The 22,834-nt window shown below is 37.1% G+C and overlaps 7 protein-coding genes across 9 annotated transcripts in view; 3 read left to right on the plus strand and 4 right to left on the minus strand.

Annotated features, from left to right (window-relative positions):
- On the minus strand, positions 2–4,898 carry LOC104775362 (putative cyclin-B3-1). 2 transcript variants are annotated; one of them, XM_010499478.2, is made up of 23 exons: positions 4,772–4,898; positions 4,374–4,413; positions 4,219–4,279; positions 4,104–4,136; positions 3,961–4,012; positions 3,814–3,865; positions 3,660–3,735; positions 3,437–3,472; positions 3,217–3,271; positions 2,988–3,042; positions 2,835–2,892; positions 2,586–2,640; positions 2,383–2,428; positions 2,206–2,273; positions 1,729–1,995; positions 1,528–1,650; positions 1,315–1,404; positions 1,041–1,202; positions 887–946; positions 715–813; positions 442–620; positions 186–364; positions 2–93 (listed from the first exon to the last, which is right to left on the minus strand). In XM_010499478.2, the coding sequence occupies exons 1-22, from the start codon at positions 4,784–4,786 to the stop codon at positions 229–231; spliced, it is 1,818 nt and encodes a 605-aa protein (XP_010497780.1). In that variant the 5' UTR covers positions 4,787–4,898; the 3' UTR covers positions 2–93; positions 186–228. The 2 variants fall into 2 exon arrangements, with proteins under 2 accessions (XP_010497780.1, XP_010497778.1); XM_010499476.2 differs by having other exon boundaries at positions 1,729–2,001.
- On the minus strand, positions 5,109–8,123 carry LOC104775386 (2-dehydro-3-deoxyphosphooctonate aldolase 2-like). Of its 2 annotated transcripts, XM_010499482.2 has the most exons (15): positions 8,018–8,123; positions 7,844–7,909; positions 7,672–7,769; positions 7,357–7,453; positions 6,953–7,018; positions 6,810–6,869; positions 6,659–6,733; positions 6,484–6,568; positions 6,334–6,392; positions 6,173–6,217; positions 5,970–6,068; positions 5,824–5,871; positions 5,717–5,752; positions 5,534–5,636; positions 5,109–5,434 (listed from the first exon to the last, which is right to left on the minus strand). In XM_010499482.2, the coding sequence occupies exons 2-14, from the start codon at positions 7,880–7,882 to the stop codon at positions 5,580–5,582; spliced, it is 864 nt and encodes a 287-aa protein (XP_010497784.1). In that variant the 5' UTR covers positions 7,883–7,909; positions 8,018–8,123; the 3' UTR covers positions 5,109–5,434; positions 5,534–5,579. The 2 variants fall into 2 exon arrangements, with proteins under 2 accessions (XP_010497784.1, XP_010497791.1); XM_010499489.2 differs by lacking the exon at positions 6,810–6,869.
- LOC109124597 (inosine-5'-monophosphate dehydrogenase 2-like) lies at positions 8,292–10,560 on the plus strand. Its single transcript, XM_010499492.2, has 5 exons — positions 8,292–8,803; positions 8,931–9,526; positions 9,635–9,814; positions 9,916–10,173; positions 10,272–10,560. The coding sequence occupies exons 1-5, from the start codon at positions 8,395–8,397 to the stop codon at positions 10,341–10,343; spliced, it is 1,515 nt and encodes a 504-aa protein (XP_010497794.1). The 5' UTR covers positions 8,292–8,394; the 3' UTR covers positions 10,344–10,560.
- On the minus strand, positions 10,853–13,373 carry LOC104775423 (putative ALA-interacting subunit 4). Its single transcript, XM_010499495.1, has 8 exons — positions 13,286–13,373; positions 12,647–12,705; positions 12,453–12,527; positions 12,245–12,358; positions 12,074–12,144; positions 11,694–11,991; positions 11,186–11,475; positions 10,853–11,040 (listed from the first exon to the last, which is right to left on the minus strand). The coding sequence occupies exons 1-8, from the start codon at positions 13,371–13,373 to the stop codon at positions 10,983–10,985; spliced, it is 1,053 nt and encodes a 350-aa protein (XP_010497797.1). The 3' UTR covers positions 10,853–10,982.
- LOC104775437 (organic cation/carnitine transporter 6-like) lies at positions 14,433–16,153 on the plus strand. The gene has a single exon (XM_010499501.1). It carries the CDS (start codon positions 14,511–14,513, stop codon positions 16,080–16,082), a length of 1,572 nt encoding a protein of 523 aa, XP_010497803.1. The 5' UTR covers positions 14,433–14,510; the 3' UTR covers positions 16,083–16,153.
- Positions 16,208–19,485, minus strand: LOC104775450 (cation/H(+) antiporter 1-like). The gene is made up of 4 exons (XM_010499507.1): positions 19,327–19,485; positions 17,745–18,722; positions 16,707–17,647; positions 16,208–16,487 (listed from the first exon to the last, which is right to left on the minus strand). Exons 1-4 carry the CDS (start codon positions 19,483–19,485, stop codon positions 16,208–16,210), a joined length of 2,358 nt encoding a protein of 785 aa, XP_010497809.1.
- Positions 21,277–22,834, plus strand: part of LOC104775465 (organic cation/carnitine transporter 3-like) — a 5,741-nt gene continuing 4,183 nt past the window's right edge. The window contains exon 1 of the mRNA XM_010499510.1: positions 21,277–22,628. Coding sequence (XP_010497812.1) covers positions 21,307–22,628 — 1,322 coding nt within the window. The 5' untranslated portion in view covers positions 21,277–21,306. The remainder of the gene's footprint in view (positions 22,629–22,834) is intronic.

Genomic DNA, 22,834 nt, shown 5'->3' on the forward strand with positions numbered 1-22,834 from the left:
ACAGGAAAAAAAAACACACACCTATTCAAGAATCACCATTAGCCTTGAGTTTTCTTAATATTCGGCTAGAGTCCATGTAGATGTTCTATCTCCCTGCAATTTCCGAGTAAGAATGAACAAAATCAGTTCAACCGAGAAAGCAAATAGAAACCAAGTTTCAGCTACATGAACATATATGTATATACCTTTAGACTGGTGAGGCATGCCGTGACTTTTGTAGAATTCTACTTAAAGAGGGAGCTTATCCAAGGGTTTCAAGACTGCAACGTTACTGTGACCTGGATTCATGTACTTCTCATAAGTGACCCTCAGTTTTCCTGTTTTAGCAGCTTTGTGAAACCTCAAGATCATGTCAGAAGAATCCCTGTGATAAAAGAATTGTGTAAGATTAGGAAAACAATGTAATTAGTCTAAGGAGTTATTAAAAAGATGTTTACTTACTTCATCTGAGAGACATTGTAGTGGGTATGTTTGTTTAGGAGCGGGGTCCAAACTGGAGTCAGATGCAAAGTGCATCGGGCAACATAAATGGCTGATGCACATAGCAATGACGGCTTATACTTCAAAGGTTCGTATTCAACCAAGCACAGCTCGATAAGGTAGAAGGCAAGTTGTTCAAGCTGATAAAGAAAAATAATACCATTCAATGTCCACCTAATCAGACAGATTAATTTCATAGCTTCTATAGCATTTAAATAGAAGTTTTGTGTGTACCTTCTTATTTGATTGAGCAGCTTTTAGGAACCTCAACATGAAAACGTAGGGGGTGGGTGCATTCAAACGGAACTTTAACTGTTTAAGCATAATCCTCTCCTGAAAAGAAAACGACCAAAGATTGTTAAAATGAATATAGAGAAGTTGATTTTAAACAGAGTTCACTAATTACCATTCCCAAGATTTGTTGTCTGGTGTATGATTCTGCTGAGATGCTAATCAAGTCTTTGATCTGCACATGGACATGGGCCGGTTACAAAATTATAAGTTTGAAACCATAGGAGATTAAGAAGAGGTTTTAGCTTTCAGGATAAAATGTCACATACCCTGGGATGCCAATAGTCCTCGTATTTAGACGCCAATAGGAGTGCAGTAAGACCAATCAATTGCATCTCGTTCTTCCGTATAGGAACTTGGGAAAGGTAACGGTCTAATAAGTTCATTGTGAGGTAGAGTGTCTCATGCATTAGATCAAATTTGAAATGAACCTGCAAAACAAATAGGCAGTACTGAGTTAAAAGGATTCTACATGGAGAAGAAAAACTTTAAGTAGGGAAAATATCTAGTTGAAATGGAAACGGAAAAATCCGATGAACTCACTTCGATAAGCCAGTTGATCAAAATTCCACGTGTAACTGGACTAACTTCTGCATGAGCTGACAAGTAGTATCCCAAAGCTGGACTTAATGCCTGAAACAACATTTCACGTTAAGTACTTCGAAAGCTAAAATTCAAATTCAAAATTATAAGGAAAAATGAAAAAGCGAATATAAGGCAAGCGAAATTGTGTATGTGGAATAAGAAGTGAATTACCTCTGCAATCCAATAGAACTGATATATGTCATCCACGTATTCCGCAACTTCCAGCTGATTGGATTCATTATCAATGTTGGGAAGCTTTTCTGGCAGTGCAGTATCACCATTTTTCTCATCAAACTGCAAAAAAAGTTACCAAATTAGTAATAACGGAGACAAAAAAGTCACAATGAACCAACATCTAGTAGAATTATGAACCTTTGATCCTGTCACTAGTAGAGATGTGAAAGACATTCTACGTTTTGATTTTGGCTTTGCTGTAACATCCAACACTTTTGTTGTTGGGTCATTGTTTTCACTAGAAGAACTCTGTCCCTGAGTATCTTCTTTGAGACATTCTGTTTCAACCTTTTTCGGAAGTGACAGTGTTGGGACAACTTCATCAGAAGAAGGAACTGAAGAAATTCTACCAACTGGGGGCTTCTTAAGAGAACTACGGTTTTGTAGCGACGTCTTTACTGTTTTCTGGATCTTGAGTAAGAGAGAAAGTTGTCACATATATACTAAACAAAAAAACCTCAGTATGACTGTAACTATTGCCAGATAAATGATCAGAAGCAAGACAATAAAAGTGAAAGAAGACTGATTTAGTAGTTCAATGATGATGGCCAAGGCCCAAATTATTTCAGAGAGACCCCTTGTATACAAAGATAAGAAAGAGAACGCGGTATATACCTTGATAGATTTCCTTACGAGATGGACACTGCTCAGCTGTGGGACGCCTTTGTTGCTGACTTTACTAGCTGTAACAATGCAACCTCACTAATATCAGATACTGAGCCAATCGAGTTACAACTTTAACATATACATTTTCATCACACATAAGAAGTTTAGAAGAGGAATCCATGCTACCTGGACCCTGACCCAACTGTTTCGAATTCAAGCTTGAGACATTGTACTGCGCCAAGAAAATAAGAATAAATCAGAATCAAAGACAGGAAGTAGAGACACGTACAATTACTTAAAATATCCTAAATGATTAGCCTCACGAGTTGTTGTACAACCAGCTAACTATAAGACAAAAATATGTCAAGTAGATTGACTTTTGAGCTAACCTTTTTTATGCTCTTCTCTACGAGGCTTGTTCTCTTTAAAGTTGGTAAGGATTTTCTGCAAGAAGAAATCAGTCAAGGAAGTTAACCAGTGAAATATGTAGAATCATTCTCAGCAGATATTAAGGAAAAGGTCCGAATGAACAACAGGTCACTTGATGAGAGCTTCGAAAAATTGATAGGTAATGTAGGGAATAAACAAGATATCTAGTCTAGAAGGGTATATTCTATTAGGCATGAGATTAAATGTACCTTGTTCCACCAGCCGTTGATCCAAGGCTCAGGGTTTTGCTTTTGATGAATTTCTGACCTAAAATATGAATTATATCATCGGAAGTTTAGATAAATGGTACAGATCAACTAAAGCCATAAACATGAAAACAATCATAACATTTAGGAACTCACCTGTCTTAATAGGGTTATTGTTTCCAAGTTCGGTTGTTCTTTTACTATCAGGCTCCTATATCAGGGGGAAAAAAATCTAAGATAAGGTTTTACTGAAAATTGAAGGCAATAGCGATGAAGATGCTTTAAGACACAGCGTTTGGGATAATTGTTGCAAGTCATATGGATCTAGTGATAGTAATTTGCAAGTATACAACATCAATATAGTTTGCCAATACGGTTGCTATACCTTGGTAGACTTTTTAACTGAAAGATCATTAACTCTGGTTGAACCAACTGAAATCCTACACATAGAAAGGTCAATTTGCGCGCTCATCAACTCATTGTCAAAAATTATATAGTTCATACATGAAACTCTGCAGATTCGTTCTGTAAAAGCTCATTGACTGATACTAATTGTTGTAACGCTATTGTAGGTATGTTAGTAGCAGCTAGCTATTACTACATACCTTTGCAAATTTCCACATTTGACACCCTTCCATTTCCTGCATTATTGCGTGTTCAATAGAATAGTTTTAGAACGGAACACAAATCAGTACAATAAAAACTAACTAAACAAATATGTTTTCTAAACATACAATCAGTTTGACTAAGAAATGAAAACCATGGGAAATTTATCAATGATTCCATAAGAGATCGCAAAAAGAAACCCTTAGGAGTTAAGATATTTACATGCTAGTGCTGCCAATATTCCCACCAAGATTACTTAAATCAGCCAAAGCTTTTCTTTTGACTTTATTATATTCCTCTGAAAAGGAGACAAAAAATTAGAGTTAACTTTTACATCCCAAAATTGTAATGAAAATACTCTCTGCGATAACCTTACCAGAATTTTCATTATTGCTTTTGCCCTTGCCTATGATTCTCGAAATGCCCTTCTTTTCAATCAAAAAAAAAAAATGCACATACATGTGAATTAACTACATAAATATCCAACACTTGGATGAAATCAGAGAGAGGGAAAGGGATAAACCTTCATATTGATGTTAGAAGCTGCTACACTGCTAATTGTAACAGACTTTCTCCTAAACAATGTAAAAGCACAAGATTAATAATTTCTTGTGATTCGTTAATTAAAGTCTACTTCTTAATGATCAAGCCAAATTCATCACAAACCTCAAAGGAATACGAGTCTTCTGTGAAATCCCTCTGCAGAAAAAAAAAAAAAAAATTAATTCAGATGAAACAAATAACAATAGTACTGAAAGATGAATGCAAGAGATACACTTACAGTGTACCGACTGGATCAGTTTTCTGATTATCGGAGAAAATTTTGAAACTCCTAGTGCTCACTGTTTCAGATGTAAACATTTAGAACTGAATTATTTTGATTAAGAATGAAAAAGATTCACCAAGTAACAGAGAGGATAAAACAGTTTCCCTTACCTCGATTTCCAAGTATATCATCTCTACTAAGTCTTGGTGCCTGCAATTAGTAAGTGAAATAAGAACTCTCAGGCTTTGTCAGTGGTGGATTTTTAATACTATGTCAACCAAATAACCAAATATGAGATGAAAATCACATGAAACTAATCTTGTAACTTCCCCATACCGTCTACCAGACTGATAAAAGAAGCAGAAGAACAAGCCAAATCTCTTCTGTATACGAAAAATTAAAGATTCGATAAAACCTAATCGCGCCTTGAAATTTACGACAAAACAGCTCAATGGTAATCGAATGAAAACAGGAACAGGCCCTCGATCTCAAATCTCATCTGCGATGAACGTGTAATATAACCCTATCTCGGTTTTCAATTCAAAATCTTGAGGAATTTAGGGTTTACCTTCGCGAACGCCATTCTCCTTAAATCACCAGATCTTCTGCTTTCTTCTTCCCCCAGAAACTCTCTCAATCGCCAGAGAGTTCTACCGTTGCAAATTGCAAATTTCCGGAATCAGCGACGCCGCTTCTCTGATATTTGAAATTGAGCTTATGAAAATTTACGATTTAGCCCTCTTCAGTTTATACTTATTCACTGTTTTGTTTGGGCTAAATTTGTTTAACCCGAGCCCACTTGAATCCAATTTTTAGGCCCATCAATATATTTGCATAAATAAAAAGACATTACTATTTTTGCATTTTGTTTGTCGAGGTTTTATCGATTGTGCAAGTGCAACAAAGAAAGAAAGTAAGAAACCATGCATTATATAGAAAGTTCAAAAGAAAAAGCTTATGTTATGTGTACAAATATAAAATACTGTATAGAAAACGTAACTTCTGTATACTTTAGTAAATTAGTAAGTTAACTTCCAATTGTTTTTTTTTTTTTTTAGCTTTAAGACATTTGATATTTGGCAACATCAGCTACTTTGAAAATACAATAGTCGCTGTGGCCTGTGGGGAGATGTATTTTGCCGACTGCCGACAAGCAAATATAATGCGTATTGCTCGGACAAGATTGAAATATTTATTAAGGTGTAGTTACACCCAAAATGTAGTCAGAGACCTGCAAAGTTCAGGAAAAAAGAAAAATCCGAGTCAAGTAAAGTACCTGTCATAATATCTGCAAATGATGAGAAGAAGAAGAGAGTTCATCATTTTTTACCTTGATTTTTTTCAGTTACTTGCCTGGATAATACACCCCATTGATTCTAATCACGATAAGGCGTGAGGTCCATTTGGAACTGTTGTTTCCCTTTTGAGACACTCTGCAAAGATGTCATAACTGCCAAAGGTTACAACAAATTGAGAAACACACAGTAAATCTATGGAGATGTAAATGGCTTACCGCGATTGCAATGAGCTCTTCTAGATGACGCAGATGCTAAAACGGGAAGCAAAAAAAGATGATCAAGAATGCGAATAGATATGGTTTGAAAAAAAAGTATAACTCACCCATTGTGTTGGACCATCAACTGGTGCACTTAAAGGATCATCATGCACCTAATTCACCAGAAAATTAGCCAAGTTCCATAATAAAATTGGTACAAAGATATTAAAGTGACACAAGATACAATCAACTTGCAAAAACAATTCAGTACCTCCATGAAAATTCCATCGACACCAACAGCTACAGCGGTTCTTGCTATGCATGGTATTAATTCGCGAAGGCCTCCACTAGCAACACCCCCACCATCTAACTATATAAACAAGGTATATTTGAGCTTAGACCATTTATGATTTATCTTTGAAATTCTAAGCACTTCCTATTTACTAAGAGCATTGTTGGCTCTAATTTTCATACCTTCTTGCCTGCAGGTTGTTGTAATGAATGAGTTATATCAGCAACCTGAAGCCAACAATTATAAATTGTATTATAAGAATGGCAAACATCACAATATAACATCAATACTAAGATATAAACTCCCGAAACAAGAAAAAGAACGAGAAGCAAGATTAACTTACAACGGGACAATCAGCTTCCCTCATCCATTCCAAATTTCGTGGATCTACTATTAAATCATCTGAGCAACAAAATCCAATGTAAAAGGAAGGTACTCAGTGTCTTTTCATTCACGCAGCCAATTCTATTAACACAAAGAACAGTTAACTTACTGTATCCAAACATGGTTCCTCTTTCACAAACCATCACATTTGGATTCCCTGCGAGTCTAACCTTCTCGGCCGAGTTTCTCATGACCTTAAATTGGATTACATGAAATCAGGCACTATAATGTACCAGGAAACAAAAGTTTGGCCATATTAAAACACCAAGGAAAAGATAACTCACAGAGTGACCACAAAATTGTCCCTTCTTTATATTGATAATTTTCCCAGATTGGGCTGCCGCAACCAGAAGATCTGTCTGGAGATATAGCTAATAGTTAGATGAAAAATGGAAAGCCAAAATGAACTGAAGAAAACATATGTTAGATTTCTGCCTGGCGACATAAGAATGCGGGTATCTGAATAATATCTGCAACCTTGCCGACCGCTTCACACTAATTAAAAATAAACTAAGCATCAGAAATGAACAAAGATTTTTCGAATCTTGATTCTCTGATGTGACTCAAACTCAATATACCTGGCTCGATTCATGAACGTCAGTAACAATTGGTAGATCATATGCTACTTTCACCTTCTCAAGAATCTGTTAAGAGAACCAGAAAAGTTACTACCTTACTATACTTGTGCAGAAATTACACACTAATAAAGAAGCCACATCGTGACTAGTCCTTGTTAGTGTGATTGGTTGGTTGCATTATAGGCAGGAGCTACTACCAATGGCTGGTGTCAGCTGATGGTGAAAGATTTAAAAAGACCTTTGAATTAAAAAAAAATATAAGATCCTTTTTGCATTGATCTTGAAGGATTTCAAATGCACAATTCTAACAGTACCGGATAGAAGATCATCCATACTTGCAACTGAAACAAGAGGGAATGAATTTATCCCAAAAAAAAAAAAAAAGTAAACAGGAAAAAAATTACCTTCAGACCCTCAGCCATGCCAGGACCTCGGAATGACTTTGATGAAGTTCTGTTAGCTTTATCAAAACTTGACTTAAAAACCAGAGGCAACCCAAGCCTACAGCGCTCACAAACAACAACAACATGCATAAGTAACACACACTACTCAATAACCTAAAAATGCTCATGTGATAAAAAGATCAAGCTCTCAACTATGACCCAATTGCTATATGTGGATCAATATTTGAACATACTTCCCCCTAAATCAATTCTTTTATTCGTTCCACACACAAGATCTCTGGAGGAAAGCTTCACTAGTGGGATGGTTACACATATTTTGTGGCAATATCTTTAATGCTTCTAGCCATTCGAAGAACATGTTCTTCAGATTCGATCACATTTGGACCAGCCAACAAGAAGAACGGCTTAGCAACCTAACAAAGAGTCCAAATATGAATTCACCAGAATAAAAGAAAATAACACTGAGCATTGTGAATGTATACTCAACCTTGAGCTGATCGTACAACAGTGACGATGAATCCGCCATTTTTTTTTTATCGTAGAGAAACAAAACCTAAAGTTTTCAAAGAAAAATCCAAAATCAGAACCTTAAAATTCACGAAGAAATTAGACTATTTCTCTACATTGATCTACATCGTCGTAGATTACAAATGGACCTGACCTTTGAACTCGAAGCTGTAGTGAGAGTGAAGGAAACTGAGATGCCAAATTAGAAATTGGCCGATAACGTGTTGTTCGGATACGGAAACAGCACAATCCCTAGCCTAGTCGCCTAGATAATCATCGATCCGGTTTGATTTGATTTCGATTTATAAAACCAAATTTGATTTGATTTGATTTGATTTGATTCGGTTTAATATCTTCGATTTCGGTTTTATCTATTTCACCAACTTCTATTTTTATTTTGTGATTTTGTCGTCTTTCGCTCCTAAAACCTTCCTTCCTTCACCAACCTCATCACTAAACCCTAGCTCACCCTCACTGTTCATTCCCCCCCTCTATCTCTCAACGCAGCGACGCCATTAGTGGATTCGAAAGATGTCAGGAGGAGGATTCGAAGATGGATTCTCAGCTGAGAGGCTATTCTCACAGGGATACTCATACACCTACGACGATGTGATTTTCTTACCTCACTACATCGACTTCTCCACGGACGCCGTCTCTCTATCCACGCGCCTCAGCAAGCGCGTTCCACTCTCGATCCCATGCGTCGCTTCCCCGATGGACACTGTTTCTGAATCCCACATGGCTGCTGCTATGGCTGCTCTTGGTGGAATCGGAATCGTTCACTATAACTGCGACATCGACACCCAAGCTTCCGTCATCCGTCACGCCAAGTCGCTTCAGGTTCCGATTGCGTCCGATGCTGTTTTCAAATGCCCAGAGCATCAGATTGGTTCTGTTGATGATTTTGGTCCTTCTTCCTTCGTCTTTGTCTCCCAGACAGGTATAAAGTTAACTACTTTATTCGTCTCTTCCAATTTCAAAATAGTGGTCAATAAGTAGATGACTGAATACTATTTTGAAATAGTTTTCACTAAACGACATTTTTTGTTGTTGTTTGACTAATTCAGGAACATTGACACCGAAATTGTTGGGTTATGTCTCAAAATCTGAGTGGTCGAGTTTGAAAGATGACCAAAAGGAGATGAAGATATATGATTACATGAGGAGTTTTGAGAGTATTGATTACAATGTTCCATGGGATATTGATCTTGATAAGATCGAGGCGGTTTTGGAAGATAAGCAGAAAGGATTTGTGGTTCTTGAGAAGGAAGGTGAGACAGTGAACGTAGTGACAAAAGACGATGTGGAGAGGGTTAAAGGGTATCCCAAGTTAGGGTCAGGAACTGTTGGTGCAGACAATAAATGGATGGTTGGTGCAGCTATAGGGACTAGGGATTCAGACAAGGAGAGGTTAGAGCACTTGGTGAAAGCTGGAGCTAACGTTGTGGTGTTGGATAGTTCGCAAGGGAACTCTATTTACCAGATTGAAATGATTAAGTATGTGAAGAATATGTATCCGGAGTTGGATGTAGTTGGTGGGAATGTGGTGACTATGTATCAGGCTGAGAACTTGATTAAAGCAGGAGTTGATGGGTTGAGAGTCGGTATGGGTTCTGGATCTATATGCACTACACAAGAGGTTTGTGCCGTTGGACGTGGACAGGTAAATGAAAATAAGCTTTCATATTTGAAAGAGAGTGCTAAGTTGATTCTATGAATTGCTCCTTATAAAGTTGGGTTCTTTATTTTTATGTGATTGGTACTCTCTTAGGCTACTGCTGTGTACAAAGTCTCTACGGTTGCTGCTCAGCACGGTGTACCTGTTATTGCAGATGGTGGTATCTCAAACTCAGGTCACATTGTGAAGGCTCTAGTTCTTGGAGCATCAACTGTGATGATGGGAAGCTTCTTAGCTGGAAGCACCGAGGCTCCTGGAGCTTATGAATATCGGGTAACTGAACACAACTTCCTACTTTGAATATTGATTTAAACCAACTACCATGTTCCTCAATGATTTTGCTTTGTTTGGTCTGTCTTGTGTTAATTATACAGAACGGTAGGAGAGTGAAGAAATACAGAGGTATGGGTTCATTAGAAGCGATGACCAAAGGAAGCGACCAGAGATACTTGGGAGATACCACAAAACTCAAGATCGCACAAGGAGTAGTTGGAGCAGTTGCAGATAAAGGCTCGGTATTGAAGTTTATACCTTACACAATGCATGCTGTGAAGCAAGGTTTCCAAGATCTTGGTGCTTCCTCTTTGCAGTCTGCTCACGAGCTATTGAGAGATAATGTCCTTAGACTCGAGGTATGTCGTTAATTCTACTCCTTGGAAAACTATCTTAATCTGCTATTTACGCTGTTTTGATGTGTATTTACTTTTTATGGTTTTGATGTTGTTAATAGGCTCGTACTGGTGCAGCACAGATAGAAGGTGGAATTCATGGACTGGTTTCTTATGAAAAGAAATCGTTTTAACTTTCTCGAGTTTACTTTTCTCAACAATAAGGACTCGGCTCAGTTGATATTCGTGAATCTTGTTATAGTTGAATCGTGTTTCCTAATGCTATTTCATATCCCCAGATCAACCATTTGGGATTAAGGAACCTCAACAAATAAGAATTCTGGTGGACCAAGTAAAATTTGTATTATGGTCGTTTTATTTCATCAAATATATCGTGGTCCAGTTGAAATATGTGTTATGGAGACTTGAATACAAATTTTTTTCACTAGTATTATAAACAAACAAGGCAGGCGTATAGATCATTGTGAACATTTTAAGTTTCAGTGTTTCACATGCCTTCCAGATGTTCAGACGATTGGTTTAAAGGTATGACTACTCATGTTCATGCTTTCCAGCCCATGCAATTTGCAACCGCTCATGTACATTTTACATGATTCTCTGACATAGGTCCATAGTCATTTTGCAAATTAAAGACTTCTTTCTATCAAACAGAAGTACTACAATGTGTGGTATAATACTCTTGGTTAGTCCAGACATATTTTTTCTTGTAAACGGTAAACATCTATTCTTGTTTAGACAAACATGAGAAGGACTTTATTTACCAATAGAGACAGATCCCCAAAAACAGCAAAGGAGCGCTTAAAAGAACTCTATCATCGTCCACCCCCGGCACTTCTGTTCCATGACAAGTAAGATGGATCTCCCAATTGCCTGAACACATAAATAAAACATAACATATTTAGTTCTGTGCTATGGAGATTCTTTAAAGACTCTCTATGCCGTTTTTATGACAAAAGTCTCAAAGAAACAGAGCATCTTCTAAATGAAATGTAGCATTGTAGAAAATGTGACATACCTTGGTTTTGCTAGATACAAGACGGAGAAGAAAATAGCCAAGAACAAGCATATGCTACCAACAGTCAAATACGCAATCCCAAGGAAACCATTCCTTCCACCAAGCCAGCTTGTGGTAGATAGCACAAGCTTCTTCTTTCCATCGAAGCTATAAGTGTTGTAATTATTCTGCAACAAGACCTTTATTGTATCTCCAGCTTGAAGATCAGTGTCTATTTTACCATACAGCTTTCTAAATGTTGGTAAAGCTGCAGTTCGCATCCAGACAATTAGGTCTTCTTGCTCACTCAACTGCCAGAAACATACATTTAATTTTAAGCAAAGTCTATATACAGTACATCATGTACTGGTTCTTTTATGATTAAAGAAAGTGTCCAATGGTTATGGAAATGTAACATCAAATCAATTGACAGTGAGTAGATTGATTAATATCTCTTGTAGTTTATATATCACTTAAGATTTTTTTGTTATTTAAGATGTGAGATTCTCAGCTCATCAAAATAACTTACTGGAACATGTTGATCAAGACTTTTACCGCCGATGGGAGATCCTTTCTGGAAGTTTTTTGGGAAGACATTTTTACCAAACTTTGATTCTCTATCACTCTTCCATGAGATGCCTTTCTTATTCACAGGGATTTTTTCGTTATTTCTACTGAAGTCATAAGTATCATTGAACAAACTCCACGCAACAAGACCACAAGGAACAATAGGTTCACCACCAATAGTGTCTTCAGGCGCACATGACTTCACATCATCTTCATCTTTTGGACTTCTCAATTGTCCATCTTGTCGACTTTTCACATACCTGCAATTTGCAAAAACATCACATAAAGTATTGCATGTTCAGAGAGGTGTTAGTATGATGAAGACTAATAGTGAGATGTTACCGTCGATGATTTTGGTAAAAGTTCTCAAGCTGGTAATATATATAGACAGGATTCTTCATAGTTTTAGTTACCTATCAAACATGAAACATTAATTATAAGAAAAGGGCTGTGAAAGAAAGCTAATTAATGAAGAAGAATATAGCAAGAACTGAAGATGATAAGTGTATCTACCATTATTGTTCTGTTACACCTCTTATCTTCTAATCCCTGTATATATCTGACTTTGTTGTCTCTAGATGATAACGGAATGCAGTCTGTGTCATATCTATCAACTATTTCAGTGACCTGATCATGTAATAAAAATAATAAAAAGTCATGTTCACAAAATAAGAAATAAACGAAGCTGCAAAGTGAGAAAACTGAAAAGATTAAAACATACACCCTGAGAAGCAAATAGGCAAATCACTCCAAGAGGAATAAAGACAACTCCTGAGATAAGAAAAGTCAGAATCACCTGCATATAAGATAGGCAGAAAGAAAAGAAAAAGATACTTTAAACTATAATAAAACATTAATTGGAAATTGTACCCATAAAAATGTTACATTATAAGTATGAGTTATTGAAGCATTTACCCATTTTGGAGTAAGAATTGGTTTGCATGCTGGAAGCTCCTGTTGGATAAATCTTGAATCTGATGAGGAAAAATTTTCCAACAGATTAGGTTTTTTAGTTCACAACTTATAGGAAACTTATCTCAAAAAGAGAGAAATCATAAGGTATTACATTGTTGGGAGTTACATTAATCCAACAAACACATAATAGAGTAACATCAGTACCCATTTGTGTGTGTACTAGATTAATATCAGTAATCTGAATTTATCCCTTATATGATAGATATATCTGTATACATCTGTAAATTATCAGTCATTCTCATTGATAGATCGATGCTATGTGATGAAATTGAGGAATATGATAACCGAGCTAGAGGTAGCAATTAGCAACATCTCAAAAAGTTATTCTGTTATATTTTTTTCCTATGCGCAAATAAATTCCCTTCGAGAACAAAAAAAAACATAGAAGGATTGATCAATTACAACAATTATATTCGTGGAAACTGAAAAAGCATTCAAGAACACTAGGTACTACAATCCCAACGTACACATTTGATCAAATCAGCAAAAGAAAAAAGAAAAAAGAAAAACTGAAAAGTAACAAACGCAAATGACAAAATGTATATATCAAAAATTGGAGAATAGATCATGATAGATTACATTTTGGACGCTTTGAGGTGTTTTGGGAAGCAGAAGCCTCAGCGGATCCACCGCCTAAGGCAATTGAGGACGTCGCAGATGAGCTCATGATTACGAAGAAAAAATGACAAGGAAAAAAACTATTTTGTTTTTATTTTTTTGTATATCTTAAATAATTTTTTTTTTTGACAAAAACATATATTTAAGTCGATTTGATTTGAATTGGAATTATCACATACTCCGTAGTAAGTAACAACACATGTATACACACTAAACATTTTTTTACTACAGATAACGGTTTTGGTCAAGCCGATCCCAAATGCATGGCATATGAACGGATCCGATCGATTCTCGACATGATGACACACTAAAAAACCTGGATTCTCGACATGATGACAACTAACATAGAATTAATCCATGGCATGTGAACGGATCCGATCGATTTAGGCCTTTAAAATAAAATAATTGTTTCTGTATATGTACATATATAATTAATTGCGGTTGGTAGAAATAAAATATAGCCTCGTGTTACAAAAAATAAGAAGAAAAAACTATAACTAGTTGCTTACTTGCTCTTGTCCTATCCTGTCTTTCGCTTTTCGATATGACAAAGGCATATAGTGTGATTGACGCCAAAATAATGCAAAAATTTGATTATTTTTAAGCATTGGAATATCACCAACCTAATTTTCTATAAATAAGGACTAAAAGAGAACATAAGAGAATATAAACATAAATTTGACTAAAAAATTAGGTCATGAGTGTGTAATTAATAACGTTCAACACGTTCATTTTTTTATCCCTTTGACCCTTTTTTGTTATTGGTTTGATTTTATGATTTTAGTATGCTTTCATGTTTTTTATATTTATATTTTTATCAAAAAAAACACGTAAACATTTTTTTTACTCAGAATGGGAAAAAGAAAAAAAAAAAGATATAGATGGGAAACTATATAAAAGTGAAACAGCAAATCAGTTATCACACATGCATGCACACTCTTCCAAAATCAGTTATATCATACTTTGACTTCGTGGACCCAAGCTTCACATGTTAAAATATTTATATCAATTAAAGAATAAAACATGGTATGGTCTATAAGACTATAAATTAGAGATTTGCATATAATGGAAACGCAGATTTCGACTTCAGACTTAGTTGATACGAATGGTAGAATGAGAGTAAACCTATAGTCAAACTCTAAAAAAAGCAAAACAGACCAAAAAAGAAGCTAGAAACAAGACGATCATGGCAAATCCATTAGAACCATTGTTGTCTCATCTCGTCGATGATTCTGAAGTCAACGAAAAAACCAGCAGATCAGAAGAATTGACTTTCGACAAGATCGTCGAGCAGAGCCTATCTGATTTTGGATTCTGTCAATTTTTCCAGGTATCACTCGTTGGGCTTGCTTTGCTCTTCGATGCTCAGCAGATATTCATCACCGTCTACACAGATGCATATCCCTCGTGGCACTTTCTTAACCACACAATCTGCGATCCTTCGGCTTCCGACATCTGCAAGCTTCCAAGATCAGCCTGGGAATGGGACGGTGGTTCCAAGGGCAAATCCATCATTTCAGAATTCGGCCTCGAGTGCTCGAGTTCACTTCTCAGAGGTATGCCTAGTTCTTCTTTCTACATCGGTGCCATTGTTGGTGGTTTCTTTCTAGCTTTGATCCCAGACGATTCCTTGGGTCGTAAGAAACTAGTTTTGCTCTCTACCTTTGCAATGTCAATCACTTCGATCTTTGCTGCCGTCTCAACCAATGTATGGATTTATGCATCCCTAAAGTTTATCATCGGATTCGCGCGATCACAGACCTGGTCGTACGCGCTGGTACTCATCAGTGAGCGTGTCTCCACCAGATGGAGACCAAGAGCTACGATGATTCCATTTGCCCTATTCGTTTTAGGGTTTATGTCCTTGTCTGGAATAGCTTACCTTGCACAACATTCTTCGTGGAGATATCTATATCTATACACATCCGTTCCAGCAATATTCTATTGTATCTTCCTCTACCTCTTCGCACTCGAATCGCCTCGGTGGCTTCACATGCAAGGAAAGGACAAAGAAGCCATTAATGTTCTCACAAAGATGTCACCTAAGAACAGAGCTTATCTGGAATCAGTGATTTCTAAGTTGCCCCTCGAGCAAGAAAACCATGCACAAGTGCCAACTTACTCGATTAAAGACTTTTTCTTCCGAAGATGGGCTTTTCAGAGAATTTCTGTTGTTATGATAATAATGTTTGGGTTGGGGATATCGTATTACGGTGTTCCTTTAGCAGCTAGAGACATAGACGTCAATATCTACTTGAGCGAAACCCTAAACGCATTGGTGGAGTTGCCTACTTTCGTGATCACTCCAATCTTGTTAGAGAGATTCAACAGAAGAAGCTCTGTTCTAATCAATACCTTGCTCGGTGGGGCATCGGGAGTGCTTTGTTTCCTACTCAGCATTATCGGACAAACAGAGATCGCGTTTGCGTTCGAACTCGCAACATTCTTCTGCGCTAGGATCGGATTCAACCTTATGGTTGTGTTTATGGTTGAAATGTTTCCGACTTGTGTGAGAAGTTCAGCAACGATGATGTTTAGACAGGCACTTGTTGTTGGAGGAGCTTGTTGTCCGTTAATTGCGTCCATTGGAAGAGACATACACATACCGTCAGTATCGTTTGCGGTTTTCGGAACTGAAATGTCTGGTTTAGGATTGTTCGTTTTGATTCTTCCCGAGACAAAAGGTTTGAGTCTCTGTGATACGATGGAAGAGCAAGAAAAGAGAGATCAAGTCGTAAACACTAGCCCTTGTTGCTGAGTTTAAGAGTTTGGTTGGCTTATACATTTTCTAATCCCATATGTTCCCAATCATGTGATGTATGTGTTGAATTTTTTATAAGGGCGAAAATAAATGAATTGAAGGAAAAACTAAAAGAGTATTTGCTATTCATCTACAAAACTGTCAAATGAGTGTCTATGTCTTTGAACTACTAATACAGAAGAATTTACATCCATATTTGATGAAGCCAAGAAATCTCCGACCGGTCCTAGTTCCGGACACTCTTCCCAATCGTTCATTCCCGACGTCATCGGACAATCTCCTCTGTTTTTTCCCACCACAAACAGTGAATACATCTCCCCTATCTCTCTCAGAATCGTCAGCGTTTGCAATCCGTTGCTCACTCGCTTCTCTATGAATCCTACTTGCCCCGTCGTTACAAATCTGTCAAGACAAATAATAAACCATCCCGTAAATGAAAAAAACACAATGCATATCTGATGAAGATAAGAGAAAGAAACAGAGTATATTTGTAGGGACATTATTTTAGAAACAGAGTAATCCAAGAAACAGAGTACTCTAATAAACAGAGTACTATTAATGTCAATAACAGAGCATTTGAAGGAACAAAGTAAACGTAGAAACATAGTATTTGTAAGGTACCTGTTATAGAATTCCTCTAAGAAGATTCGATCAGTTTCGTCTTCGGTCTGATCTTTACTAACAATCTCCAAGAATACTTCGTTGTTCTCCTTGGTCACCGCGTCTCCAACAAGTTTCTCTATCTTTGAGTCATCCGCGACAAACTGTATGACAGTGAGGTGAATCTGAGAGTTATTGGTAAGCCACTTACACAAGGACAGTGCCTCACGATCATCAGGACCACCGAAGAACAATGCCACAACGTGTTGTACCGAATCAGACCCATGAAGCTGGTGAAACCCCGTTATGTTTCTATCCACAAAGATACCAATCGAACACTGAGCTTGCTTTAGAACCTTCCGGTTCATGTGTCGAAAAGCTTCCCCATCATTCGTTGTTTTCCCGTCGATCCTCTGGTGTTTATGGAAGGGAAGAAGCACGATCGAGACGCGAAGATCTTCAGTCGCGTTACAGATCTCTTCGTGCATGTTCTCCATCTGCGCCACGAGTTTCACCTGCCGGATCATGATATTTCTGTCTTTAGTAAACGAGTCGATCGAGTCGTTGATCTCTAGTCCTTCGTTAGTCCCGAACTCATCGTCTCCGCCGTTGGAGTTTCCTGCATCTTCTTCTAATTCGTGGTACAAGAGTTCCGTTTTCCGCTTCGTCGGGAGGGGTATGAGGTGCATAAGATAAGGCGTAAACGGCGAAGGCGAAACTCCAGGAGAGCAGCCACTTAGAGCAGAGACTAAAGAGATCGATCCACGAGCATGACGAACGCCGTAGACACAAGTCAACACTCGTAGCTCCTCTTTAGTATCAAAAAACTCAAGCGATGTATTTTTGTGTGCAAAACTTTTTTCTTGCGTTCTAAGCAACAAAGACGTCATAATTCCGCTAAACAATGTCATGATCACCAGAGAAGCAACGAACATGTCATGAACTATCGGAGTAAACCATTTCTACAAAGACAAAAGCAATGACACGGAGATGAAGACTTTAGTAACCGACTTGAAAAAGTACTAAATTAAGTAAAATTTTCATAATTTGTTGTAATACCTTGTAAACCAAGTTAGAGTCTAGAAGAACAAGACCGACATGACCTTTGACGGAAAGAATGGTTGACAAGAAAAGCCAATACTTCCTTGGGATCTTAAGGAATGAACAAGCGCATAACACTCCTAGAAGCTTCCCCAGTAGGCTTAGAGCTACTGTCATGCCGAGGACGAGGTAATGGCGTTTGGTTAACGAGTTGACGCTGAATCTAAACCCGATGTAACCAAAGTAAACCGGAAGAACAAACTCGTGAATCGGGTAACTCAACCGGTTGATCAACGTTCGGTAAGTTTTCCCTTCTCTCGGAAACATTAGTCCGATGAAAAACACAAAAACTGTGGAGTTTAAGTTGCTGGATTCGATGGTTAACGCGATGATTAAAATAAGGATGATGAAAGCAAGCGTTTCAGCTTTGGAGAGATATTTCTCTTTAGGGTTTCTCTTTGGGAGCCATGAAGCTAAGAATCTATTAATCAAAATGATAACTCCGGTGGCAAATGAGTAGAGAAAGATATCGCCGGTCATAGTACCCGAGATGAAAGAAACGACGACTGTGTAGAGGAATATGTTGCTTATCTCGATGAACAATCCGCATGAGATTGCTAGCCGCCCAATCTCGGATGTGTGGAGTTTCCAGTCGATGATGGAACGTATGACGACAGGAGCTGCCGTATTGGACAAGGTAACGAGGAATGCTAAGTAAAATGTTAAGAAATCGTCTTTGATCTGAATGAAATTGATGAGAAACCAGAGGAAAGGGAGCCAGATGATGCCAGAACTGACTAAGGAGCATAACGTTATGACGATGGAGTTCTTCAAATTCCGTTTCATGAAATCAAGATCGATCTCGAGACCGATCAAGAACATGAAACCTGTTCGCAAAAGGAATGAGAAAAATATGTAATAGCTTGCTGAGTCTTTTTGGAGGAAAAACTCGTGGACTTTGCGTATTATTGTAAGCAAACTCAATACAATCCCAGCCTGAACAAAATTAATCAAACTGTCAGTTCTTTTTGAACATTTATATCAAACTACTTCTTCCTAGTTTCGGTTTTGTGGTATCTTTTGTAACTTTTTGATTATGTAAGGAGTTCTCCGATTTTTCCACTGTTTTGGTTGATTAATATATATATATATATATAATCTCGTTTTATTTTTTTGGAATTTAATGTTAAATTATATTTAAAATAAAAAAAAACGTTTTTACAACTACTGCAACTTAACATTTGACATGAAGCTAATAAAAGATTCTAGAGAAATTATATGCAACTTAATATCCTCATGTTTCATGCACTACATGTTACTCTCAGGGTTTAAGTGCACATTCGTAAATTGTGAATAAATTCAAAAGAAAATTTGTGGACTTCATAGATTCTCAAATATAAAATAGAAAAGTAGAGAGAATTTAACACAATGCCGGACTGAATTAATTAAGAAAAAGTAATAATTTTCTGATTACTATTTAACCGGTTTTGTGTAGGAATTTCATTTGAGGTTTGAGTTTAAATATCAGAAAAGTTTAGAAATCAAATGTGAAAAAATAAAAACTAAAGATTTTAAAATAAAATAAGTAATAAAGACTTACGAGAATTTGGGCAACGGGACCAGCTTGGCCACAGGGTTTAAGGAAGAGATAGAAAAATTGAGAGAAAACGAGGATACAAGCCATTTGGATAAACATTGTATTGAGTGGATTAAACAATGCATCTCCTTCTGGTAAACAAAACAACATCTTTGGATCCATTTTGATCTTGATTCGACGATGAGCATTCTTCAAAGATCAATGCGGGAAAAATAAAATGTGAAAGAAACTTCAATTTCGTCTAAAATGACAAATATATATTTTTGGTTTTTTTTTTTAAACTATATTATTTTGTCTTGATTGCAGTTTGAGGGGTTTACATTTACGTGATTTTCCTTCAATTACTACATGCCTCTATTATTTTCGCCATTATTTTTCTTGTCTCCACATTTAATTTTCGCCCTTAAAAGCGGATAAAACTTACTAAATCAGAAAATGCATATTTCTTTTTTATATAACAAACCCAAATTAATTGGAGTAGTTATTTTGGTAAAATAATATAATAGTTCGGTTCCAGCAAGAGTATTACTTTAATTAGTTCCTCTGACATCTATAAAGGACAACAAGTGAGTTCAAATAATTTTAAATAATTCAGATATGAAAATATCTTAATTGAATTTGAACCTCAAATACAGTACTAATTAAGTTCTTTCAAAAGTATTTATTAAAATGAATCCAACGAAAAAAAACAATGAAAAAACTATACCAGCTTTTTTAGCCTTTTATGTATGTTATGAATTAAAGTAAAACAGGTATACGTCAAATTGTTTCACTATAATTGATAATTAGTATTCTTTTAATTCAAACATGTCTATCATATTTATTTTGAAATGTTATTTTTAATTTTATGATTAAAACACTTATATGCCTACCCAAAAAAAATCGAATATTGATATAAACTGCATGAAGAAACAGGGCATCCATCTACATATTGGACTTTCAAAGACATACCAATGTTTCTGTATACGATTATAATGCCTCTCATAAATTTCTATATTTTATTTAGGTTCTCTCTTACATGAGGCTACGTACAAGCTTCCAAATGACCAATTAAGACACTCGAAAAGAGATCTCCCATGCCCTGGAAAGCAATTCGATCAAGCTTATCTTGTCCAACTGCAGCAAGCCAGCAACCAGCCCAACTTTATAATTATTGTAATTTGTAACATATATTATAGTAGTTACGGCATCTATTGATTGTAATTTTGTACTTATCTTACAATAAGATTTACCCAAAGAATATGTATTTCTTACAAAGATTTTAATAAATGAATTAAACCGTTCTAATCTTTTACGTAGATCAGTAGATGTATATCAAGGAGAATAAATAAATAAATAAAAACTCACCTGAAAAAATATGATAGGAAGTGGACCAAAAATAGATAGGCAGATAGCTAACTCCAAATTAAAGTGGTTGAGTGGTATGCTGCTAATTAACGACGGTGGGGAAGAAGTCCCTGAGAACAAGAGTTATCTCTTTCAGAAAAGAAAATACAAACAAGAGATAGCTCATCCTCAGCCACTCACTTTAGCCATGGAGAGTTATTATAGGATTCATTTATTTATCTTGTTGAACATATCTAATAAATGCGTTTTAAATATATAATGGGCTAGACCAGAAAAAACAAAGTAAGTAAGAAGAATCACTAATTCTTCGGACACATGCCATATTCTATAAAACTCCTGCTTGATCCTTGTCACGGACTCACGGAAAGTATTGCATCCAAACTAACTTAGTTATACCATTCTAATGTACATCACAATCACAGTATTTACAAGATTTTCCCAATCATTCTAAAATTAACTTTAAAGATCCAATAATTTGCCGAAGTAATGATTCACTACTTATATAAGAAATTTAATTTAATTGCACACGCAAGTTGTAATTCATTCTCTATATATAGAATAACAAAAATTCATAGACATGCAAATCAATTCAAAACATAACAGAACGAAAGAAAGACCTTATCTCTTCTTATATATATGGCGGACTCGACTCGGCCGTTTCTTTCCAACTCGTCGGAGTCAAAGCTTCCACCACCAAGATCCCTTGATGAGACGATAGAGCAATGCATCGGAAACTTCGGATGGGCACAGTTCCTCCAAGCCACTTTAATCTCATTCGCTTGGTTCTTCGACGCTCAGCAAACGTTCATCACTGTCTTTACCGACTCACAACCCACGTGGCACTGTACCGACTCGGTATGCAACACTTCCTCTAACCTCTGCACCTTACCCAACCAAACCTGGTCGTGGGACTTCGACTTACACGTGTCAATCATATCCGAGTGGGGCCTACAATGTGCAGGCTCGTTCTTCAGGGGATTGCCTGCAAGCTCCTTCTTCCTCGGCTGTCTGATAGGCGGCTTAGCTCTTTCTACACTCGCCGACTCATCGCTCGGTCGTAAGAACATGCTCTTGTTGTCGTGTCTCATAATGTCTCTCTCTTCGATGTTAACAGCTTTCTCAACGAGCATTTGGGTTTATGCGTTCTTGAGATTCGTGAACGGGTTTGGCCGAGCCACGATCGGGACTTGTGCCCTCGTTCTATCGACGGAGTTAGTCGGTAAAAAATGGCGAGGCCAAGTCGGTGCGATGGGTTTCTTTTGCTTCACGTTAGGGTTTTTAACGCTTCCAATGTTTGGTTACATCAATAAGGGGAATTCTTGGAGGTATCTATACGTTTGGACATCAATACCGACTTTAATCTATTGCAGTTTGGTTCGAATTTTCGTCCGAGAGTCTCCTAGATGGCTTATCGTAAAGGGTCGTAAAGAAGAAGCCGTCTCGATTCTCCAAAGCATTGCTTCTAATGCAATCACTGTGAGCTCCACGAACTTATGTTTTGCTGTACAAGAGAATCAATCTGAGTTAAACCCTGATATTTACGACGCGTCAAAGATCTTGGTGAGGAAACGTTGGTTGCTTAAGAGATTGTTAGTGGCTATGGCTCTTGGATTTGGTATCGGTATGGTTTATTACGGAATGCCATTAGCTTTAACGAATCTAAACTTCAATCTCTACCTGGGTGTCGTGTTCAACGCCTTGTCTGAATTCCCAGCTTTTCTCATAACGTTTTTCCTCATTGATAAAATCAACAGAAGGGATGCGTTGATCGGATTTACAGCTCTAAGTGGGATCTCTAGCGCTCTAATCGCGGCGTTAGGGCAACAAATAGGGTCATTACAGATTGTGTTAGAGCTCGTTTCGTTTTTCAGTGCATGCACCGCGTTTAACATGACGCTTATATACACAATCGAGATGTTTCCGACATGTGTGAGGAACTCGGCGATGGCGATGGTGAGGCAAGCGTTGGTGTTTGGCGGCGTTTTTAGTCCAGTGATGGTTGCGGCTGGTCGGGAAAATCAGTTTTGGTCGTATGGGTTGTTTGGTTTGGTCATAGGATTGTGTGGATTGTTTGTGGTTGGATTACCGGAGACTAGAGGAAGTGTTCTATGTGACACTATGGACGAGGAGGAGTATAAGACTTTGGCAAGGGACAATTTATTGG

Source organism: Camelina sativa, chromosome 3 (genome assembly GCF_000633955.1).
Source record: "Camelina sativa cultivar DH55 chromosome 3, Cs, whole genome shotgun sequence".
Taxonomy (NCBI): Eukaryota; Viridiplantae; Streptophyta; class Magnoliopsida; order Brassicales; family Brassicaceae; genus Camelina; species Camelina sativa.